Source organism: Euwallacea fornicatus, chromosome 9 (genome assembly GCF_040115645.1).
Source record: "Euwallacea fornicatus isolate EFF26 chromosome 9, ASM4011564v1, whole genome shotgun sequence".
NCBI classification, from domain to species: Eukaryota; Metazoa; Arthropoda; class Insecta; order Coleoptera; family Curculionidae; genus Euwallacea; species Euwallacea fornicatus.
Genome location: NC_089549.1, coordinates 1,127,243 through 1,150,484, shown reverse-complemented (window position 1 = coordinate 1,150,484; position 23,242 = coordinate 1,127,243). Strand labels below are relative to the sequence as shown.

The window sequence follows — 23,242 nt, the reverse complement described above, 5'->3', positions numbered from 1 at the left end:
ATGCAGAATAGTCGTAGGAAAGACTTTAGAAGATTTAGGCCGTTTGCGATGTTAGAGGTGGAATAAGGTATAAACTCGTAATACGCGTTAATTTTTCAGATTTTTCCTAAGACTATTTATATCCATCTTGAGACTACTATCACTATACTATTTTTTGTTTTCTCTACGTGAGATTTTAAATTTGTCTGAAGGCAAGCGATGAGAGCAGTGTTGCCAATTCCGTGCTGCTTTTTTGCTCGCGCAAAGGCGACATCTACTGAAAAAAGTTGCTGCAATGTGGACTAGCTCAGTGGAGACGAGATACAATTTACAATAAGACAAAAACTGCTACCTTGTTACTCGTGTTTCCTTGTTTTTGGACTTAATTTATTCGTCTCAATCTGACAACTGTATTACCGTCTATATATAAACTTAAGTCGAATGTCAATGTCTGTCATGGGGAAATTGTCAAATTTTTGATGGCTCGCTCTGCTGGAAATGAAAAGTTAACGGATTATAGCTTCAAGTGTAAGGTCAATTAAAAGTACCACTCTTACCAATATTACGATCTGTTCAACAATTTGTCAAGTAACAAAGCAAAATTATTCAGTCTTAAGTCGGGACTAATAATTCAAGACACATTAATGCGGTGGTCACGGTTTCAGTCCATATTTATTGCGCAAAATAAAAATATCGGCCATACATCCGCTCCGCGTGTACCAATTTGCATTTGGACAGTAATATAGTCGGGAAGTTACACGACCGCACGCTCACGAAATGTGTCTGAATCATATTGTTCTCATACTATTTTGTAATATATTGGTTTAAGTTGCTATTTGAAGCTTAGTGCGGAGCACAAACTACATTTTCTCCTAATTTACATACGTTGTTAACAAGTAAAGTTAAGTGAGGCCTTTAACTAGCAAAGAATGTGCCTAATATTGAGAGGCGTGAATTCAATGATGACAAATGAAATTCGTGGTAATGATGTTGATGTCTCTTGCTTAACATGCAGAACGTTTCTGAATAAAGGTTCTCTCATCTTCCTCTTCCAATAAATTTCTCCCCTATCTTCAAAATAACAATATTAACTTTTGTGACGTAATGTGGTAGAATTTTGACATTTCACGTCATACGTCACGGACGAAATCCGGTTTAACCGGAAGTGATTTTTTTTTTTTTAATAGGAGATCCGCATGTTAAAAAGACGCATTCATATTTCAAATATTCCTCCTAGATGTTAACACCGGCGCATCTTGTCCTTTACTTAGATATTAGAGTTATTTATGGACACGTTACATTAGTGCGAATTTTTGTCAGATCTGGATAATGATAATATCATTATGATTAATGTAAATATGCAATTAATTCGCTGGAAATATTCCCCAACTCATCTAAAGGGATTCTCTGATACACAAGGCCTAACGTTTTTTCGAGAATGAATAGTGAATGGATGTCAAAGTCAGTAAGGCAAGAGTAATGCACATAAAATCCCTCATTAAGCCTGTATACACATTTCACGCACAGAAGTGAAACGCGTGCTGCGTGTTCTCGACAGCCAGTGGCGTCCCACCGGTCCCGCCCCCTCAATTAATTTTTCTATAAGACGGACTTTGCACATCACGAAACACCTTTTTGTAACATTAGTTACGTATTTACGACGTTCCTCTTCTACGGCTGTGCCAGGATAGTTTAGGATATTTCAATAATTGGCCGAGATTTTTTTCTATGGTTAATGAGAAGGTCTCGATAAAACCAAATGAACGGGTATCTTTTGACGTAGACAACGTCTTTTTTTCTGTACTTGTTTAAAGATTATTTCCTCAAAACATATTCTGTCTTCTAGGCGGACAGGTTTTATTAAAATCCCATCTTTGTCTTTCTTTTGGTTAAAAAGCAGTTCGACACCTCCCGGCCTAGGCACCCCATTTTACCACCCCCCCCGAAAAAAACCTATAAAAGAACGCTCCTCTCCAGCTCACTTCTGAATCATGTCCTAAGCCAAGACAAACAATCACTTCGCGGTCATCACCCATATATAAATTTATAGTTGGCAATGAATTATGGACATCCGTTCCCATTGAACGAGCGTGGGTCTATGCGTGTGATATCCGCTAAGCAAAAGAGGAAATGGTCCAGAAGGGGATTACAACAGTAGTGCCACCCCCTGCAATAATGTCGAGAATAACGTCAACTTGAGTCGGAAATCTGAGAGGCGGAATAATCAAATTCGTAGTCAATGATAACTTGAAGCTTAGAGACACTCACTAGAACCATTCGGATTAAATTTTCAAGGGTGATACAATAAAGGCATTAACAGTTATCGATAATTTTTGGGAAGTTTGAATGACTTCAAATTAAATTGAAAAAAGAGCATAACTGTACACAGCGCGCGAATGATAATTATCTGGGATCCCAGTCCATATCCGGAATTTAGAAAAATCTAGAGTGTCTATTTGAAGACAGTTTTACGAATTTCTTGCCGAAAAATATTATAAGTTGAAAAAGGACAATTAATTATAAAATACACCAATTCAATAACCCAAAATTGCTTTCCTCGAGAAGTCGATTTTGTCTACCCTGGAGCACGTTCACACTCATTGTTGCGCACATATCCAGTGAATCCATAACTCGTTTACATCAGTTAGCCTGCATTTGTGGAGTGGAGACTCACCGGATGCACTCAGCATACCTCGGATAGTGACTTTGAACGCGCCCCTCGCCCGATTTACCTTACAATGTCGGATGTAAACTGAGTGTATCCGGCAAACATGTTGAATCGTTCACGGTGTTTATCCAACACGCGGCCATCGCTCGATTTCCAACAAATTTTATCAACCGTTCATCATTGTACCTCACTGAACGCTGTAGTGAGGGTTCTCGCGCAGGGCTACTACAATGATTTTTGCTTAGTCAAGAAGCTTAATGTTTGATTAAATTTTTCATATATAGCAAACGATTCCAGGAAACGCAGCGGCAGCGACAGTGAATGCGCCCCAAAGAGCGACAAGAAATTTATGTCAAGATCCAGAGTAGAGTTTAACTTGAATATCCAAGATGCTGATATAAAACCGTGTTCACATTCGCATTCACCAAAGTCACCTACAGTGAATCAAAACAGTTGGTACTCCTGGTACTATTTCGGCTCGAATGCGAAAAATAATATAGCAAAACGTCCCGACTGTACCGAGTCGACCCGACCTTTCCACGTCAATTTGGTGCTTAGAGTGTGTGAATGGAAGGAACGAGGGGTAATTAGTGTAAATTAAACACTTGTTGAGATTAATAATGTTTCCAGTTTGCTCTAAATGAAGGCTGGAAGTGCAGGTTTGTCTAGAAAAAAAGTAAATATCTCAAATTGAAGCTTTTAATGCTTTCCTGTCTGTTTTCTTATAAGTTTGTAAAGTTATCTTTGATTGGAATTGGCTAATTATTTGCTGGAGAAATATACACATTGGAAAAGTCTAAGGATGTTTCTATAAATAAATTGAAGTTCTTTTGAAATTAACTAAAAAATAAAGTTATGTATTTAGACTATTAGAAAGTATTTAATATATATTTTTAATATAATTATAATGACAATAAAATACAATTTCTAATTTATATCGATTTATTCACAAGTTGTAAATTGAACTAAAAATGTCCTTTTTTAACTTAACAAAACATTCTCAGCAACAAAAAAAAGATAAAGTCTAATGCAAAGTATGGTCTCCGCGGTTATTAACTACAACTCTAATTATGATTCTAATACTCAAAATGGTATCCGTTTCCGCTTGTGGTATTCTTCCCCATTCTTCTGACGTTAGCTCCAGGGATCGAAAAGCACCGTGAACGTTGGCCATATGTTGCGAAACTCTTCTTTGAAATACGTCTCAGACATGCTCCATTGGATTCAGCTCTGGCAATTGTGCTGGTCATGACAACGCGACGACTTCTCCTTTGGTCAACCAATCGGTCACAATACCGACGAAATGTGGACGAACGTTGTCATGCATGAGGCGAAAGTTTTGACCTCATGTATGGACTGGTAACGGTAAATGAGTTAAAAGGTTAGCCATATTACGATTATTTAAAATATCTTTCAACTTTTTCGATGTGTGTAGTAATTTCCACTTCCCAACGTACTAAGAGTCTTGAATATACTGACACATGCTGAGAATTTTCATGAGTAATTACAGGTTAATCTAGCTATGCTTGTAGAGCAACATTTTGCAATTAACTAGAAGAGGAGCAAAATTGCAATTCATGTCATTCAGTACAGTAACTCTAGTACTTTCCATACATCTTCTCTTTGTATCGAAATCTCGACAAAAGTGTATATTATTTCCCCCGTCTAATATATTAATCTGATGAATGTTCGGGATAAAAAGCGCGCATATTCATCGGAATGGCCGTTTGTCTCCTTATCAGATTTCGCTGGCATGCCATTGTTTGGCGATACTACGCCGATTGGACGGATAACGGCCGATTTTCTGCAATCCCGACATTCCGCCAGTTTTTATCCTGCTACCACGTTTTGCAAGCAAGAACCATAGTTCTGTTTTGCCCTCTATCATTGCCAAAGATGAAGATGAGCGATACTAGACATCAACCAGGAAAATCAAAAAATTCTTATATTTTTCTCTATACAGAGCATTTGGTGGGTAGTGCGAGATACCGAATGGGATATTGAAGGGGGTCATTCTGAATTTCTTTAACTAAACATACCTATACACCAAGTGTTACAGTTTTCCTGATAATCAAGTTTCTAATCTTTCCTTAATTTAACCGAGCTTTTATAGCAAAGTGCAAAAGCACAACAAGCTCTTTTGTCACAAAAATGTGCTCTTTTCTTTTACCTCTTATTTTTATTATAGCCTAACAGGCTATGATAAAGTATGATAGGTACCGTTCTTTCCTATTCAAATTTGACTAGTTTTAACGCCCCCTCTCCGGGGGTTGCAACGGTACATCAAAATATGCCCCCCAAGAGAAAACCAATCGACGTGTTTCGGGAAACTTCTTCGAAGACGATAGTATAAGGAATATTCGGGATGGTCCTTTTCATTGAGATACCCTGTATATTTACCATTTTAGAAAAACATGGCGTGCGAACACTTTTTGCCCACTGTAAATGTGACGCCTATTGATAATTCTCCTTTTAGCTTTTTTGTATATAACGCCTCAGACAAGCAAGAGTTTTTAGAGCTCGGAAATCGCAAACGGTTCTCAGTTAAAACGGACTGAAAACAACATTCACTATTTACCTAGAAAAAATTATAATATTTTTTGTGCCAAACAGCACGAGGACAAAAACATCGTAAATAAATTTTAAACTCGTTGTGATATGCCCTGCCTTAGTCAAATACGTTCATATACCTGGGTTGGGCAAAAAAATTTTCATAAAGCTTTATTCTGGCGATGGCCGTTTTTACGAACTTGTAATTAACTTGATTTTTATTGTTCACATCACACGGCCATATCAGAGACTCCACCCCAAAATTATGAAAGGTTACAGATAGCGCAATTTCGTGTCTGCTAAACTGAAAATATCTGCCACGGCCCTTTTAAGCTGTCCAGACATGGCCGGTCATTTGTGTTTGCGAAACGGGGCTGCTCTGATTTGTTAGCCAGAATCCCTTCGAATAGGGAAGAAAGATTTTACACAAAGTATCGAGTGGCTGTGATTGATTCTCTCCACTTTTTACAAGTGAACAGTGACCTTGCAAACGTTCCCCAGATTGGAATTTGACCCCTAATTTTTTTTTAGGAAAAAAACCTTCACACGTATCCGGTCTGACAATCTAACGACCGAGGTATGTGGAATTCGTGCAGGAAGGTGACGCCTTCCCACTTAAAAACTTCCCCCCACCACCCTGGATGCTCCCTAGAAATCGTCGCTAAGCATTGCTTCGGAAGGGAATATTTGAAACACCGGCCTTCTTCTCTATCACCCATCATTCCTCTTCGTACCTCTCTCGTATCCAAACTTGCATGCTCTCATTCTTCATCCATCCCCTCACTTACAAACACATGCATATTTGTCCTGAATTCGCCCCCAGGGAAATGGAAAGAGAAGGCCCGTACACCCTCTCCCGACCCCTCTTCCGTTGCGCCCTTCTCTTCATAATTGCAATAATTATGCCGCACACAAGGTCAGAATTAAACAAACATAAAGTGTTGGCTCTGACCAATCGCGGCAGCGAACAATTACGCGGGATATTCAAATTTTTAAAATTTGGATACGTCACTATAACCTGCATGTCAAAGTTTTTCAATTGGATAATCTGTGCAGACGCAAGAAAAGAACCGTTGTCAATCTCGCATGTCCAGGGTTCGCCCGGACACCCGCTGTATCAAACATTTCTTTAATAAATCGTATATTTCTTAAGTCACGTTCGCTAACGTAAACATTTAGATAATGTGGACCACACCTGGTTTAAATTGGTTTACATTATCGCGCGCTCGCCGAGTTTACTTTTAACAGAAATTGCAAAAAAATTCATCATTAATTGACCCAATATCGTGAAATAATATGGCACCTTTTTGCTCGTCCATGATGTAGTAATATCCAAAAAGTATTTATTTAATAACCGCGATTAGTGCAGTAAATCACCACGAAGAAATATAGAGAGCAAAGGAATGATGAAGTCCTCCTAATAACCCGACAAGTATCTCACATAACTCCGCGTTTACGGCCGTCAAGACAATCTATAGGGTCGTACAAAGAAAGAACCAGTCCACTAAATTAATCCCATATATTCGCCAGTTATTTATATCTCTCGTGTGTTGGTCATATGTTACATGTATTAATCCAATAAATAAAGATGGCCGCCATAAATTTCCAGCGCTCAGAACGAGGAAAAAAGGTCCAACGTTATTTATAATCCAATTAAACTGGCCGAGGATGGTGCACAAAAGAACTTCGGGCGCGCTGATTGGTCCACACAAAATGTTCTCTGTTTCTCCGGCGTGAACTGTTAATTTTGTTTAGGATCGTAGTGGATTTAACTCGAAATGCATTTTTTTTCGTTCAGACAGATTCCAAATTTTACGTGAATATTTCGCCCTATCGAAGTGCACATAAATATGGCGTCCCTTCAACATTTCAGCATTAGCATAAATAAGGAAGCACATTCGATATGCAGCTGACATAAAGTTGAAATGATGTTCTTGTTGTGTATAGTCAAAAATCCAATATATTGAAGAAGAAATATAAAAATCGCCCGTTAAGTTGACCATATGCAGAAAATTGAGCACGACCCTGAGAAAAAGCGAGCAACACAAACATAGAGCGTGTCCCAAAATTCGTTCTATATGTACCGGTTATCGGGCGAAATGCAGAGTCGTTTAAACGGAGAAAGTTTTTGAGCGATTTACGAGGACTTCATGCCATCTTAGCGAGAAATTCAAAAACTAAAATTCAGTTTTGTAAAGTTTTACACCAACGAAATGAAGTAAACGAGTGTCAACAATGAAAAAAATAACTGACGGGATGGCGCGTTGAAAAATCTGCGACTTTGTCGCACTAGCCACCACCCAGAAAATAATGGGAATCTACACGAAAATTATTATTATTATTATTATTTTAATTTTTAGATCATTGTAGGATGACGGACATTCTGAAGACGCAACTTTTTCCCGAAACGTCCGGGAATTCAAAAATAAAAGAAGACGCCAAAGTTCTGATTATTATCTCCTTTGATTTAAAACATCAACTAATGTTTAGATTATGGCATGTCCGCAAGCTCTTTTCGATTAAAATTACGTCATTTTTACTTCTTGTCGATTTACTTGCTTTTGATTTAATAAAACGATCCACATTTACACACACAGACATATATAAATTAGAACAAGGAAGTCGTTGGGTTAACGTTCGAATTTATATTTTATCAACGTTTGTTTGTGATGCTGCGGTACCTTTTTTATGAATCTTTCTGTAAATTTCCAGGGTCACCTCAACTAATCTTTAACCGAAATTAAGTCAAAAAAAGCAAACGTCCTCCTTCGGGCAAAACCCTTGAAGGCCTACAAGCACCACTCAATTATCATACCAATGATTCCTACCACCATAAAAAAAAAAATCTAAAAAGGACGAATAGAACGCGATCCTGTTATAAAATTATTCAAAGTTATTCAAAACACCTAACAGAGCTCCCAGACGTATAGTGAATTATGAAAACCGTAAAAAATATGACAAACGCCTTCTGCCTTTTGTTATAATATTTTTGAAATATATCGGGGTCTAAGATCGGATGATAAGGGCGCCAGGTACACGGTTTGAGTTTTGGCTTGTGTGTGTTGGCGATTCCATAATTTATAGGCTGGGACCGATGATTGTAGAATGACTCTACATCACTTGTTGCTAAAAAAAAAAAAAAAAAAAAAAAAATAATAATAATATTATTTAATAAAACCTGCAGGTCTAACAATTAGTCAGGTATCAACTTCAATGAAGATTATTGTCGATTTCCTAGGGACAAAGATTTTGTTGCACTTGAAGCGTCTGAACGAGCCTACAAGTTAAAAGGCCTTGGCAATGTAAAGTCCGACAACATTTAACAGACACATATCTCTTTGGTTTTGAAAAAGGAAAAGTTGTTAATTCCTTCTTACATAATATAAGTGTACCTGCGATGCACCGCCCAAATCCAAATCAAGATGATTGTCATTTAAATCACTACCTACCTATTCAAGGTACATGCATGTTTGTGTTTGACACAAAGCGGATAACAATACGGGGTAGTTTTAGACACAAACCTTTATGAGATTCATGTTGTTTGTCTCCAATTACTGTCATCACGGAAGAAATCACCCAAAAAGCGAGAGAGAAAAATACTTTGAAGTCGTTCTTTTCGATATCCGTCAACTTTAAATTAGGTTCGGATTAACCACTTTTATAAGTTAAAGAGTTTCATAAATTGTAAATTTCCGGGGTTCACATTTGCAAGAATTGATAAAGAACATTATGCGCCTTAATGTAAAATCACACCAGAGAGGCACTGGCAATTAATTAGGAATTATGTGATCCGGAATGTTTAAACAATCATGTTTCATCACAAGTTGCAAATTTCCAAATTGCCTTGCAGGAGCCTGAAAGGTTTCAAATTCGCTCCGGAAGTGTAGGAAAAAATACGACGTTATAATATTGCAGTTTTAATGGAGATTAAAAAATCGTGGAGCGAACTGTGACTTATGCCTTAGAAAATTTGATTTAAAAAATGGACACTACAGCTCTTCACAACTAACCTGAAAAACTTTCTTGTACAACGCCCCTTTGCGCAACTATATGCCTTTCTAAACCTTCGACATCTGAGGGTAGGAAAGAACGGAATACGCTCTTTGTCTATTAGTATCCAGGGACCAGGTTATTGAATGACAGAACGAGGGAGGGCATCTCGGAGGCTGCGAGCGTCTCGGGGGATGAAAGTAGCATTAAGTGATTTTGGGTATATCAGCCACAAAGGAAAAAATAAAATCAGTTAAAATGCAAAACATTTTATTAGCAATCTAAAGTTTAATAACACATATTTTGGTGAATTAACAGAAACCAAAAAAAAAACATATTTACTATCTAAAGTACTTATTAAATATATAAATAAACAAACGAGCACGGAGCATTAAGAAGATAAAATATATCTTAAATTCTCATTGCAAAACTTTGTACTTGCCTCATTCATAAATAATTGTTTTTATCATTATTTTTGATTCATAAACGTTCGGAAGTGAGTCAAAAATCAAGTTTATTTTACATTACGGATTTCGGATATTGACTCAACTCTCTCGAGTTATAAATGAAAATTTTGGATTGATTACCAAATGTGAGTAATAACAAAACACCAGAAATATAGCTTGTTACGGGCAGGATAAATAATACCAGAAGTTGAAAATGTGTATGTTATAGTGCAGGAAATTTGCCCACGCAACTAAATACAACATATTATATAATGGGTGATCACTAAAAAGCGGTAACCGGTGGACAGTAAACATCGGGCATTGGTCATGTCTTTTTTTCCAGCGTGCACTTAAGGTTCTTTTTAACCGCCACACTTTATTCGGCAACCAAAATAATATTAAATCCAACATATTTAAGACTACCAGGACACACAGTCTTAGTCATCAGCTTTTGAACTCTTATCGAGCTATTTGGCATTATTGAAAGAGTAATACCTTTTCGGAAAGATTAAGGGATACAAATACATTTAATAGGAAACGCCAGAGAACGCAGGAATCGTTTAATGTTCCTTTCGGTTGATGATCACGGCTGCCTCGTAGTCTTCCTTGGTCTGGTCCTTGTCTCCCCAACCCCAGATCTCGTGGCTTCCGTCTCCACTTCGAAGTACGCGGGTCTTGATCATCTCTTTTGATACCGTTTTCAAATCGTAAGCCCAGCCAATCTTGGAGAACAAGTTAATAATAGTCAGCGAGAGATTCAGCCTTCCGAATTCGGCTGCTTTATAATCCCACGGGAATGTATGATGATAATTGTGCCAGCCTTCGCCAATGGCAAAGAACGACACGAAACGGTTTTCTGTTGGATTTATGTACCTAAACCAAGGAAATTTCAGCTTAGAATGATTCACGAAGATAAAGTTAAAAGTGATAATTCTGTTGTTCAATTTATGACAGTTTGTTATGGATGAATGCTGGCGATCGTTACATCTAAGACTATCGCGAATTTCGACGAAAGTCGTCTGTGTCAGATACGAATTGAACAAAATTAAACTCGTTATTGTCGAAGTTCACGACAACAAAGTAATTGTCTATTTACTTAAAAAAAAGTAAGTAATGAAATCGAGCGGGGATAGACACAACTTTTTCAATTTAAATAGCGTAACAGGAGTCGTTTTTCTCTAAGACAAACTCCATGAAAGACCATCAAACGACTTTGTTGAAAATTAAAATTTACATGATTTCTCCGAAAAGAAAAAGTGTGCAATATCTACGGACTTTCTTGTACACAGCTACCACTTACTTGTCATAAGGCTTAGATCCCCACATGTGAGCTGCCGAATTGACCAACCAAGTCGAGTGAAGGCAGAACACGTATCTGAAGATGTTCAAGCTGTAAGCGTTGACGAAGGTTTCGCCCCAAAAAATCATGGGCGTCAAAGTCGGTAAGATGAAGCAAATAATGGGCATAAGGAACATAAAGTACTTGTGCTGAAATCTGGAACAAAACTTGATAAACATTAACAACAATGTCTTTCAGAAGACAAATCATTTACAAGCACAAGTATGTACAGGACGATGAAAAATATTATTCACAAACTTCTAGGGAACATTCCGCATTCCAAAAGTATTAGAAAAAATATTACAGGGCGTTAAAATTTGAAAATGGTTCTTGTATGACTAACGATGCCTCTCACTTTCACCACAGCCGAAGGTTTAATTTTAATCGCCGGATAGACGTAACTCCACGTTGCTTATTTTTTAAACAAAACCCTTGATGCTAAACTTGATAAATCCTACAACTCATCTTTCTGTAATTATTGTGGCAGCTTCAAAAACAAAACGTTCTAAGCGCGTTAAATCGAATCAAAATTAAATTGATTACAATGCGAGGGAAATGAGCATAGTATCATAGACAAGCAAGTGAACAATAAAAACTAATTAAAAGCAAAGAAGTATTGTGAAAGGAAGCACTCACCTCAGCAACGGTTCTGCATAAAGATCAGACATGTCGATACCCTTCCCTTTAACTTTCACTTCTTTGTGTTTCTTGCACATTAGCCATCCCATGTGGGAAAAGAAGAATCCACGTTTGGCATTATGGGGGTCCGCATCGGTTTCTTGGAATTTGTGATGAACTCTGTGATCCCTGGACCACTCGATCACCGAATTCTTTAAACAAATGGTAAATAATAATGCCTTAAAAGTTCTTGGTCAGTTTTCACACTACCAACAACTCCTGCATTGATAAATATGAAAACAAAAAAATGAACGACTCCTAGTCTTAAGGGTATTTTTTTTTATATTTGCATGATGTCGTTTCACGAACAGCTCAGAAAGAGTTTTATGACTGAAGGACATGGCGCAAAACTCCATTTTGAAGTACTGAGTAATAATTTGCTAGAAAATTACGGAAAAGAAAGTGCGGATGTTGATGCGGAGTTTAAGTTCAAGAGTTCCATGCATTTAAGTTCTAAAACACCTTGATTTAGTCGACTTTGCTTTGAATGGCACTAAATAGGCCGTTTTATGCCTTAATCGCATTAAGTAACTTCCATATTTCAAACCGAAAATGATTGTGGCAAAGTAACACATTTAAGAAACTAGCAGATGTAGTTCGTACCTGATGCGCTAACGTTTGACAAATAACAAGAATCATTTTCAGAGGCCATTTTGCTTTGTAGGCCCGATGAGACCACAATCGATGCGCCCCGCCGGTGATTCCAAATGCACCCAGTTGATACAAAAGGAAAGCTGAAATGAACAGTAACTGTCGGTAATCCTCGAATTCCTAAACTCTAAGCAGTTCAAACGTCGTTTTTAAACTTTTTGATATTTCCAATTTCCTATAGGATAAATTTTCCAGAAGTTTTATTTTTTAAACAAATGGAACTACGAATCAATTGAAATCATACATCAACTGTGATTCAAATGGAAAAAAAATACCTTCTCGAAACTTGAATGATATGATACGTCTGATAAACTAAAAGTAAATGCCCATTTGTCAGAATAAAATTGATAACGCTGGTCTCTCCTAAATGAAAGCAATTGCTGAATGGTTTAAGGCAGTACATATGTGTGTATGTATGTGCATACCAATCAAACTACATAAATGTTACTTCAACTTAGAAAAGTCTCGAATCACCCCAGAGAGCTCATGCTGTTTTGTACACAACAGATTTAATGAATGTGTGTGTTGAAGTTTTCACCTTATCGTTCAGTCAAATATTAAAAAATTTACAACACGCTTAAGAAAAACTTTATATTTGCCGATTTTGAAACCGATTTATAAGTTAAAATTGGAAATTGTCTCTGTTCATTAACCATACAAGAGAAACCTTTTTTTCACGGCGAATCGAGATTTTTGAAAAATTGGAATAACCTAGAGTTTTATTCTATAAACGACATGTCGCCTGGCTTACAGTAGAGGGAAGTCTGCCATTTGGCACTAGTGAAAACCAACACCAAACCATACAAAGCGACGAAATGTAGAATGATAAAGGCTACAACATTTTTCCAAACAATCTCAAGTGGACGATCATCTGGAATAAATGCCTGCTCCGGGAGCTTGTCCGCGATGCTGTCCGACTCGTCCAATACCCCAGTTGCTTCTACCGCTTGCAACTGTAATTTTTCCCTCGGACTTGGCGGCATGGCGAGGACTCAGTACAATGAAACTAAAAAAAAAATATGCAAATTTGAAATATGATTTATAAAATTCATTCGGCAGCAAAGCAAATTGTCCCAGAATTTTGAACACACGGAAAATGATGTGACAAAAATTGTAAAAACAAGACTGAAAATCGGAAAAAGACATGCTTAACAAAGTATTTTTAAAAATTCGAGGTAAATTAGAAATACAGGTACGCGTGTGTGACTGACACTTTCCTTTCTAAATAGGCAAGATTATACGTTTATCCATTCGAAATTCCATTGATATGCCGGATAACATATACATTACCAACTGTAATCAACAGTCTTTGAAATGTTGGATTAGGTGATATCCATGTAGCTTAATGTCATCTAAACACATAAAATGGTTTATTGTATGTAGCAACCTCTATCTATTAATGTATAAATATCTTGAAGGTAATTTAGAGCTTTAAAAATCGAACTTAGTGACATGAAAAACTATAGCGTAACCAAGGCAATACCCTGAAATGTTTCTCTGTAGATGTGGATTGATTCTGTTTCTGTGTATTTTATTGTCCAGTCTAGACGACAAAAACTCAGTTTGTTAGGTAAATTGAGAAAAATATTCGAAATCCTACCGATTTGAAATCGTGTTCTTTTTAGGCTTTAAACTGCGCCACTTTGCCTTAATTTAAGCGACCTCGTATCGCTCACGATAAACAACGCCCAATGGCGATTTTGCTTATAACTATAACAGGCTTTGATAATTTAGATTAATATTAGAATAATACTTTTTTATTTAATATACGCCTTTTAATACTTTTTAAGGGTTAGCAATAAGTAAAAAAAAATTGAAAATTTAATAAACGAAAAATAAGGGATAAATTTTGAGGATGACGAATAAAAACTTTATTAATCTAATAAAATCTTAGTTTGTTGCCAATAACCTAACGAGTTTGCCTTCCAAAAATGTTATAATGGCGTATTTTACAAAGCAAAGTAACCAGAGGAAATCACCAACCTTTTGGGCGGAAATGCATACTATATACATTAGTTTGCTTAAAAATTAAGTTGTCACACATTATTAAATTCAGAAAAATATTTTCTATCAAAAAATGTAAAAAAATATGGTGTTCCATTTAAAATTCTGAAGTCGACACATGAAGCACTACCTAAAAGCGCTTTTTATATAATTAATTTTCAAAACTAAAGTACTTACCACGTTTTATAAATTGAAAATTATTAACCTGAAGCCTTCACTCTTTGCTGTCTCATGCGATACAACCTACAACACCAAAATAATATATATGTAATGTAAAATATCAAAGGTATTAATATTTATAGTCTAAGCTGTTAATTTCCATTAATAATCATAATTAACAGTGTATTTTGCTACACGTCTTGACGCATTTTCAATTGTTATTAATCTTTTAAGTCTACAGGGTAATTGATTGTTTCTGTAGCAAATTGATATTGAACCTAATAAAACAACAGTAACTTGAAAGGGAAATTTACAATCCAATTGATTATCAAAAATTTTTTTAACGTCAACTGTGTTATTTTTACAATGATATACAAATAGGTAATATAAAATTATTATTTATAACTGTTCGAGGTAATTCAATCTGTTTATGTGCGTGCTGTGCGTACATCACAGCAGAAGGCTTTTGTTGTTAATTTATTGAGATCTTATACGCATCTTCCGACACGAAGTAAAATATACTTGGTCATTTTCAAAACATTCGCAAAATGTTCTCTTTTATCAACAGTTTGATAGACTAAAATTATGTCTCGAAATGCCTTCTTCACTCTTGTATCACTTGTTTCTTCTCTTGCTGAATCATTTCCTGGTACTCTCACCAACTGACATTTTCCCTTCCCATTCTTTTCACATCTCTAGAGTTTGTATGGTTTCCGTTCTTTTGTCTTATTTTTCTGGCTAAATAAGTATTTCGAGCCTCTTTCTCTCTCTTCCTGCTCTATTTCCATTTTTCCCCTCTCGATTTTTTCTGGTCGTTAAAACTAGCTCATTCGCTCCATTCTTCATATCTTAGCGTCTAATATTAATTTGTAATTGGTACCAATATTTTTGGGACGCCTTGAACAAGCGTCCTCGATCTACTAACTTACAGTATAACAACATAAACTGACTTCTCAATAGATGTATATTTGATCAGGGCTTGTCTTGGTACACTTCCAAGATCATCCGGACACATTCCAGACAGGGTGTTGTTTAAATATAGAAGCCTAAAATAAAAGCTAAACCCACGACACGTGTTGCGAGGAGCCAATAAAAAGCAATTCCCTAACTCATGTATAATTCATAGTAACGAAATCTAACACAAACTTAATAACCGTTTAATGATGATGATCTATCACCCGCGGGTTAGCCCGGGGGGTAAGATCAGCCGCCGGTTAATCCCTAGACAAACATTTCTCAGAGCGGATATAATTTCATTAAAATCGGATCAGGGGGCCATTTTTAATTTTGGTTAAGGGAAAACAACCCCGTGATTGAACGCTATCGGATTAATTTGTCAATACGGTTTACGGAGGGCGGATTAACGGTGTTAAAGTTTGCAAGTTCAACGAGACGAGGGCGAAAATTTGCCTTAATGAGATTTCCGATGTGACTGTTAAATACCCGAAGGATATGAAACCGGCTCAAATTGGTTTTTTGTCCTACTAGGTGCATGAAAAATAAACAAAAATGTCAAGTATCATATAACTTAATAACAAACCATATATATCTAATTTTTTTGTCACCTTTATTCCACCCATCATCGCTACTCACATAATACGAGATAAAAGTAACTTGCACGAGTGTGAAATGTTACATACGAGCCCCAGGCGGGGGCACCAATCACGTGAGTGTGATAAAAAAATATCTTGAACAAAATATGAAGCATTTTTCCCACAAATATGGATGATACAAACGCGACACTATTTCATTGTTCCGTTGTTTCATCATCTGCGCATGCCTACTCTCATAATGGCCGAACAGGCGTTGTTGAATATTATTATCCAAATTAACATCTTTTAGCTATTTTCAAGATATGTAGGATGCACCTAAGTTATTAGCAGGGATAAATTATGCCCAATTGGCTAATAAAACAAGATCATTCTTTTAGCGAGAGTAGTACATCGCGCTGTATCCATCATTTATTTCTTTATCCTAACACACATGTATGTTAGTTATTCGCAGGGCTTCAGCGCAGCATGGGAGTACTTAATATATTAGATAGAAAAGTAATTCCAGAACTATTAAATTTGTCACTCTCACTTAAACAGAATAAAAGTTACGTAATATATCATACATATACCCACCGCCTGCCTTTGCCCAGCAAAAGTTCGAAATTCACTTCAAAACTTTGAGTAATAAAACTAGAAGCACCCCGGTAGGACCCTTTATATTTATGATTTTGTTTAACGTAGCCGAACATAATGTGACTAGTGATAACATCCCGTATACAATCGCCAGTATTTACTAACCATTATTTAAAGACTTGTAATGTAAGCTTTAAGAGGGCTCTCTAAAAATATCACACGTCTAGAATGATTCTTTTTGTATCTATCAGTTCGTAAAAAGTACTCTCTGCATTCGTAGACGAGCTTTGAATCCATCCTGGATCTGCAGACAACTCGTAAAGCTACTTGACAGTGTTCTTTGTCTAACTTCTTCTCTAGTAGCTACCTCAAGTAGGTCTCAAGCGTTGATAGTCTTCAATGCACCGATAATCGCCGAACAGACCACGCTCTACAGTATCGTCACTTTCCGCACATGGCAAGTCTTATCTGTCTATCAAACCACGAATTCGTGCAAGACCCTCGGTATGAATGCCAAAGTGAAAAGCTTGACCAGGACAGAGGGTATTAGGCTCCATGTTTTTCTCGCTGTTCTACAGAATCGCAATATCACTCTTATTGTATAGTTACACATTTTTTCTGTTACTTTTCAAGGATAGCTTGCTATCTCTGATTCCTTCAAATATTTAACATCTGGCTCCAATGGTAAAGTTGTCGTATGCAGCGAAGGTTGCTTGAATTCCGAATTCGCCTTTCTTCTTGTAAATTAGTAACTCTATGTTGTCAAGATCAACAAGAAGTTCAGTTTCGGTATCAATAGTTCTGTGGACCTACGTGTAATTTGAATTCGGACACTATCAATGAGCTTGCCCGGGATCGTCGTCACCAGCATATCGCCAATACACGTGTGCGCTCTCAAAGACCATCGGTCCATCAGGACTCATCACTATGGCGATAATAAGCAGCTGCCCTGTGGACAGCTACCCTTGATCGTGATTTCCTTCTGGTGCTCTCTGAGATGCCATAATTTTGCATATCCTTGATTCTAAAGGGCATATTTAATCCATCTCACCAGGCTGTATGCCACTTGAATACTGCTCCAATTCCAAAGAAGAGTGCAGGCATCACCTCTCTGCCTGAATACTCTATTTTGTAGTAAGTAGCCGTTGTAAAAGTTCAGCGGCTATGATTACGATATAAACATCTAAATATAGATTTTACAGATTTAAAAAATAAAATTCTAGACAATTAATTACACACACTATATAATTCCGATTTTCTAATAGCGTAGTATGTTTTAATAAAGAACGTAGGAGGGTTGTAATGAGATTGACTACTATATGTTTTAATAAACGACACCATAAATGCGCAACGGGGGTGCTTTTTTGCACCCCTTCCTTATGACGAAAGTTAATTTATGTGTGAAGCAGACACTACTACGTATTACAGGTCGTAATTAAATCATTATTTACCAGTTTTGGAATTCTCAAACAAGTATTTTTAGCACATAAATCGATATCGTTGTGATTTATATAAGTAACTGGTTTAAGATTAGTTTTGGCGATTCTCTTATAAAACTAGCCGTTAAAGCGCACAATGGGGTATTAAAAAAGACTGGGGCAATATGTTGATAACAAATTCCTTGAACAAAAATATTTCCAATTTTATAATAACAATTTTCACTTTGGAATGGTATCTCATTTAACGCTCATTTCATTGAAAAAGCGAAGAGAAATACCTATGACCACAACGTCATAGGTTAACTTGTGACGTCATGGTCAATGCATACTTCCTAGACCTTACATAACTTTAATAAGGCTTTTTGAGCTAAAGGCCAAAAATATTAGTCTATAGTTACAATAAAAGTTTGAAAATCTCATAAACTAAGGTATAATTGTACCGATTTTTATGGCCCACCGTGTATATCACCGACGCCCCTGGTAATACGTTCTTGACCGCTCCTGAGAGTACATGTTCTTTGCGCCAATAAACATTAGTCATAAAGAACTTTCCTCTCATTTAAAGCATTCAAACCGCCATCCGCCATGTTTGTTCTCGCGTGTCCAACTGCAGTAAATAACTTCAAACAAATTGAGCTCGTTCGAAAGCGAGGTAAAAATGGCCGTTCTTCAAATTAAAATAAATATTTTTGACAGAGGTACGCTTTTCTGTACCCGTTCCACTCCAAGGATGAGTTAAGATTATCAACTCAAGTGAGCTCTGCATTATCCACGATGGAAAAAGTTGACTTAGTGAGAGAAAAATAAACACAAACCGCTGTAAAATCAACAATATAATATTTTTCCCCAAAAACCTTAAAACGCACAATTTGAAAACGCAGCAAAATGTTCAAACGCGGTATGAGGGACTTGGAACGGCAAATTTTAAAATTATTATTGAGTCTTAAAAAAATTCTAATATAAACAAGAAGGTGCAACACGTAATGGTTTCACATGTCCTGTTCGGAATGGTCCAAGGAAGCTCGACTTACCTTGTAAATTTCAAAAATATTCCGAAATGTAAAAATACGTTGAAAGTCGTGAATAATTCACACACAAAATTGTTGTATTTCCTGAAAAACGAGAGCTGCGTTGATATTAAAAAAAGAGAAATGACAGCTTCAATGTTAAAACCGTCGACTATCGTCACTCCACGTGAGCGCGTGTGCTGTTACGTTAATACAGGCTACGGGTACAAAGTATATGCTAGTGTCATATTTAAATTTGTAATTTAAACCATATATTATGTAAATAATGCCACCAATAGATGCGTCAGCGAACTTAGGAGGAAATTGGAAATTAATTAAAAATACTCGGTAAATATTTTATTATCTCATTTTTCATATTTATTTCAATCGCAATAATACAATCATTATTACTTTTATAAGGAGTCGTCCCTTTCGAATGCTTTGTATTTGCCAGACGACACTATTCACAATCCATTGTTCCTGTTGCAAGGACGACGTTCCACAACTTTTCCGTTTTCTACTAGAGGTGCTGGTTCTGACATAATGAAGGTTTTATTATGTACCTTTTTGGTCATTTTTAATTTAGAAAAAAAATCACCGGAACTGTGTCTTCCAAGTAAGCTGACGAAAATAATCAGCAAAACAATTCAGTTTGGAAAATACCACAGTTTCTTTCACCTGTTTAAAATTGTTTTTTCGGTAGGTTGTGCAGTTATAATTGGTCCTAGCTTTACGCACATTTCAACAGAAACTTTTTTAACAATTTTTTTAACGGTACTAAATCATAATGTGTAGTTAAAACATACGCTTTTAAACAAATTACCTGTTGCTAGGTATCTGAAAAAAAGGTAACGTTTCGATACTGGAACTTTGTTTTAACCAAAAGAAAGTAAATGACGTTGAGACAAACCACACGGGTCCAATCTAACGCATCGTTAAAACCAAAAGCCGGATAGGTGAAAAAAAAATCTTTCTGTAAATATGAAGAGCAAATGCCGTACAATCTGTCACTTCTAACCACTAGAAAGTAAATCCAGTCAAGTTACATAATTATTGTAACTTTTTTTAGATGTTCATTTTACAGAACGTGTAGTAGTTCAAGGGATGCACAACTTTCGTATAAGATCGCGACTGGGGCAAAAATTCTGTCAGGTGACTATGAGGGAAAAGATGAAAGAATTACTGCAACACACCTTATCCTTTACTACAGAAATTAAGCAATGATGTAAAAACGGAAAACGCCATTCTGCGATTAAAGAATTGGCAGAAAAATCTATATGTTAATAAGACGGAAATAAACGACACTTAACTTCAAAGAACCGAAACAGAACGGAACAATTAAACAACCTCTAAGGTTCTTCAAGGTATGAAACCATGTAAATTTTAAACAAAAACTCCAAATCCGACAAAAAGACGGTGAAAGAAACTTTTTAAAAGCCTCCATAATACAAATAGGAGTTTTATTAGTACGTTACTAATGGAAAATCAATGGCCTAAAACGAAACGGACTCAAATGAAACTTGTGAAGAGAAGTCATTCATAAACGACCTTTATTTTCGTCTCTATGACCAACAAATAGCTATTCAAAAATAGGAAATGGATATACATCGACCTCCACAGAAAGTCGAAGACCAACAATACTAAAAACGATGTCCTTGCCAGAACTTATCAATTCTTGTAAGTTTATTTTTGGTTTGTAATTACCTATTTAGAGTAATAAATGCGTCATAATTATTTTCTGCTTACCTTAAACAAACCGCTAACCTTTCCTTAGTACTGACTGCTCTTCGAAGTTTCTCTATGTATTTCAAACACAAAAGGCGCAAGCTCAGTTTTGTGTAATTATCAGAAGTATGTGTAGAACTATCTAACTTTCCTAATTTAGTCATCTCCCTAACTTTGATAATAACCAAGATATCAATGAAAACTTGCAAATTTAAGCTTACGTCATCTTGACATCATGGCGAACGAATTTTTTTTAAGCTTTGCTTTCGGCAGATATTGAAATAAGTTATTGATATATATGTATTAGTTATTTACATCAGTATTTCTTCTTGTTAGCATTGCAAATTTGATTTTTTCACTTTTACAAATATCCTCAATCTGCATAACAATTGATAGATAGAAAAGGTGTTTCAAAGGTAACAATATTTAATACTTATGTGAATAGCCAATAGGTAGGTTTAATTTTTTTTAAACCTTACTTAATTATCCCTTCTAAAAAGATTTTTTCCCCTACAAGTACTGTGTCTTAAATAATTATTGCTTAGAAAGTAATTTATCATTTGAACCAGTGTTAGTCTGCTCAAGAAATAAAAATGGGTGTAACCGTTTTCCGGACTTTTGTAGTTTGTAGTCTGTTGATTGGTGATAAATTGGTTAATGGTTGTACATTTTTTAGCTTTTGAGTGATTTTTCATAGATCTTGGTTCTGTAAAATCTGGCAATAAAATTCCCCATAAAAATTAGTTTATTTTACCCCGTGTATCTATAATTCAAAGTTATAATAATATAAATAAAGTACGGAATTGTTTGTGATGAGAATAGAGACTGAAAGTCTTCAATAAAAGAAACCGACGAACACATATGTTGGGCTATCCTAGTTCTTCTAGTTTTGATAGTGATGTTGTTGTTGATGTTGATAGTTGATGATGAAGTTAAATATATTGTTTTCTTGATAAGTAGGCAGTATTACATATTATAGCTCTTCACTTTTATGTTAGCTGTGCTTGAATCTTGGGGTTTAAATTTAATGATAATAGATTTTAATTAGATTTTCCTTAATCAACTAAAAATTATGTGATTGAATGTGGTTTTATAGGGCATCATGAAAAAGTATTTTTTGTTTTAAGATAAGGTATAAATAGGTGGTTTCTATTTAACATTATTTACTTGTGGTAACTAGAGAGAGGGGTGTAAGAGATAATGTCTTGGTTAATAATCACCTGATTCCCCCTTGATATTATGGAAATTAGTTTGAGAAATTTTTGATATATTTCTTTGTTTCCCAGATATAGTCCCTGGAAGTTTTCAAATCGTCACTCTATATAAAAATTGTTAACTGAAAATTCCACAACATGAAAGAAAAAAATTCGCACCGAAAGCTGAAGAAAAACTTCATGACCAGTTACACAACCGATCACAGATATTATGTAACTCCAGAAATTAGCATTCTGATTTTTTATGTCTCGAATAGAATACAATAAAAATCTAGTACAAAACTTTCGAGATTTTTGCAAAACCCTGTATTATCTAGAAATATCTCAAAATATATCTGTTAAACTTTGCAACATTTAAACTTCTTATAAATAATATTATATTCCATTATAATTGAACACTGTGGTATTCATTTTTCTAAATTCAGAGCTCGAGATATACATTCAATTCTCCCAAACACAGTTTCTAACATATAGATTCTAATAGTAAGGAAGTAATATCCTAGGTCTTGCAGAAAAGCTCTTAATTTTAATAGGGCTGCTGCCTGCTCGACTTGGGCTAGCCTTTACTGTATTCCATGTCAAACCAATGCAAATTACTTATATAATAATTGTTGGTGAAATACATAACGAGTATTAGCTATTCCTCACACGTCCATTAATATTTTTCATTGTAAACCTGGACCATTTATCATTTGTACTACAAGCAGGCAGTAAGTTTTGATGATGTGAGTAAGACCGTGAAGAATACAGTACATAGGTGAGATACTTACGTGGTAATTTATAACCTGCTTATTGCAATTGCCACTTACCACTAAATCTAAAAACCGCAAGAGGTAATACTATCACCAGCGAGGAAGAAATGAAAAAAGAGAAACGTGAATATAAACTTCCTACATCCGGTACACGTCTGTTGACCGACCTACCACGAACAGGTTGCGATAAATGTGTCTAATTACAGCGAACAAGACGTAATATCAAAAAATACCAAAGACCACTTACAATGTCCCCATTCGCCGCCAAGTTTCTGGAGACCTAAAACCTCATTCGCCATTGCCAATCGACTGATCGCTCAGCTGATTGCCAAAAATTTCGATTGCGAGCGGGTATTCATTCGATGTCACGACTCTTCAGTTTAATTTGAGGTTAAGATAGTGAATTCATTGAATTCATAAAACAAGATTAATTTTATCGGGATCTAAATTTGCAGTTTTTTTGAACTAGTTCATTGAACAGAATTCGTTTTTCTTTTGTAACGGTTATCGCACTG

At 35.9% G+C, this 23,242-nt stretch overlaps 2 protein-coding genes across 4 annotated transcripts in view; one reads left to right on the top strand and one right to left on the bottom strand.

Annotated features, from left to right (window-relative positions):
- Positions 1–3,015, top strand: part of LOC136341258 (uncharacterized) — a 33,059-nt gene extending 30,044 nt beyond the window's left edge. Inside the window, exon 4 of the mRNA XM_066286036.1 lies at positions 2,945–3,015. Coding sequence (XP_066142133.1) covers positions 2,945–3,015 — 71 coding nt within the window. The remainder of the gene's footprint in view (positions 1–2,944) is intronic.
- A 6,425-nt stretch (positions 3,016–9,440) lies between these two features.
- On the bottom strand, positions 9,441–23,112 carry LOC136341109 (acyl-CoA Delta-9 desaturase-like). 3 transcript variants are annotated; one of them, XM_066285738.1, is made up of 7 exons: positions 22,975–23,112; positions 14,483–14,548; positions 13,053–13,307; positions 12,254–12,384; positions 11,609–11,802; positions 10,934–11,128; positions 9,441–10,506 (listed from the first exon to the last, which is right to left on the bottom strand). In XM_066285738.1, exons 3-7 carry the CDS (start codon positions 13,282–13,284, stop codon positions 10,194–10,196), a joined length of 1,065 nt encoding a protein of 354 aa, XP_066141835.1. In that variant the 5' UTR covers positions 13,285–13,307; positions 14,483–14,548; positions 22,975–23,112; the 3' UTR covers positions 9,441–10,193. The 3 variants fall into 3 exon arrangements, with proteins under 3 accessions (XP_066141835.1, XP_066141834.1, XP_066141837.1); XM_066285737.1 differs by lacking the exon at positions 22,975–23,112 and adding an exon at positions 22,785–22,947; XM_066285740.1 differs by lacking the exon at positions 22,975–23,112 and adding an exon at positions 19,061–19,186.
- Positions 23,113–23,242: the final 130 nt, after the last annotated feature.

Bases quoted from the DNA above. Each gene is read 5' to 3' on its own strand.
- LOC136341109 (XM_066285738.1), bottom strand. From the start codon at position 13,284: ATGCCGCCAAGTCCGAGGGAAAAATTACAGTTGCAAGCGGTAGAAGCA. The intron at 11,129-11,608 runs GTGAGTGCTTCC...GTTTTGTTCCAG, and splicing joins TATGCAGAACCGTTGCTGAG to ATTTCAGCACAAGTACTTTA. The intron at 10,507-10,933 runs GTAAGTGGTAGC...TCCTTGGTTTAG, and splicing joins GGATCTAAGCCTTATGACAA to GTACATAAATCCAACAGAAA.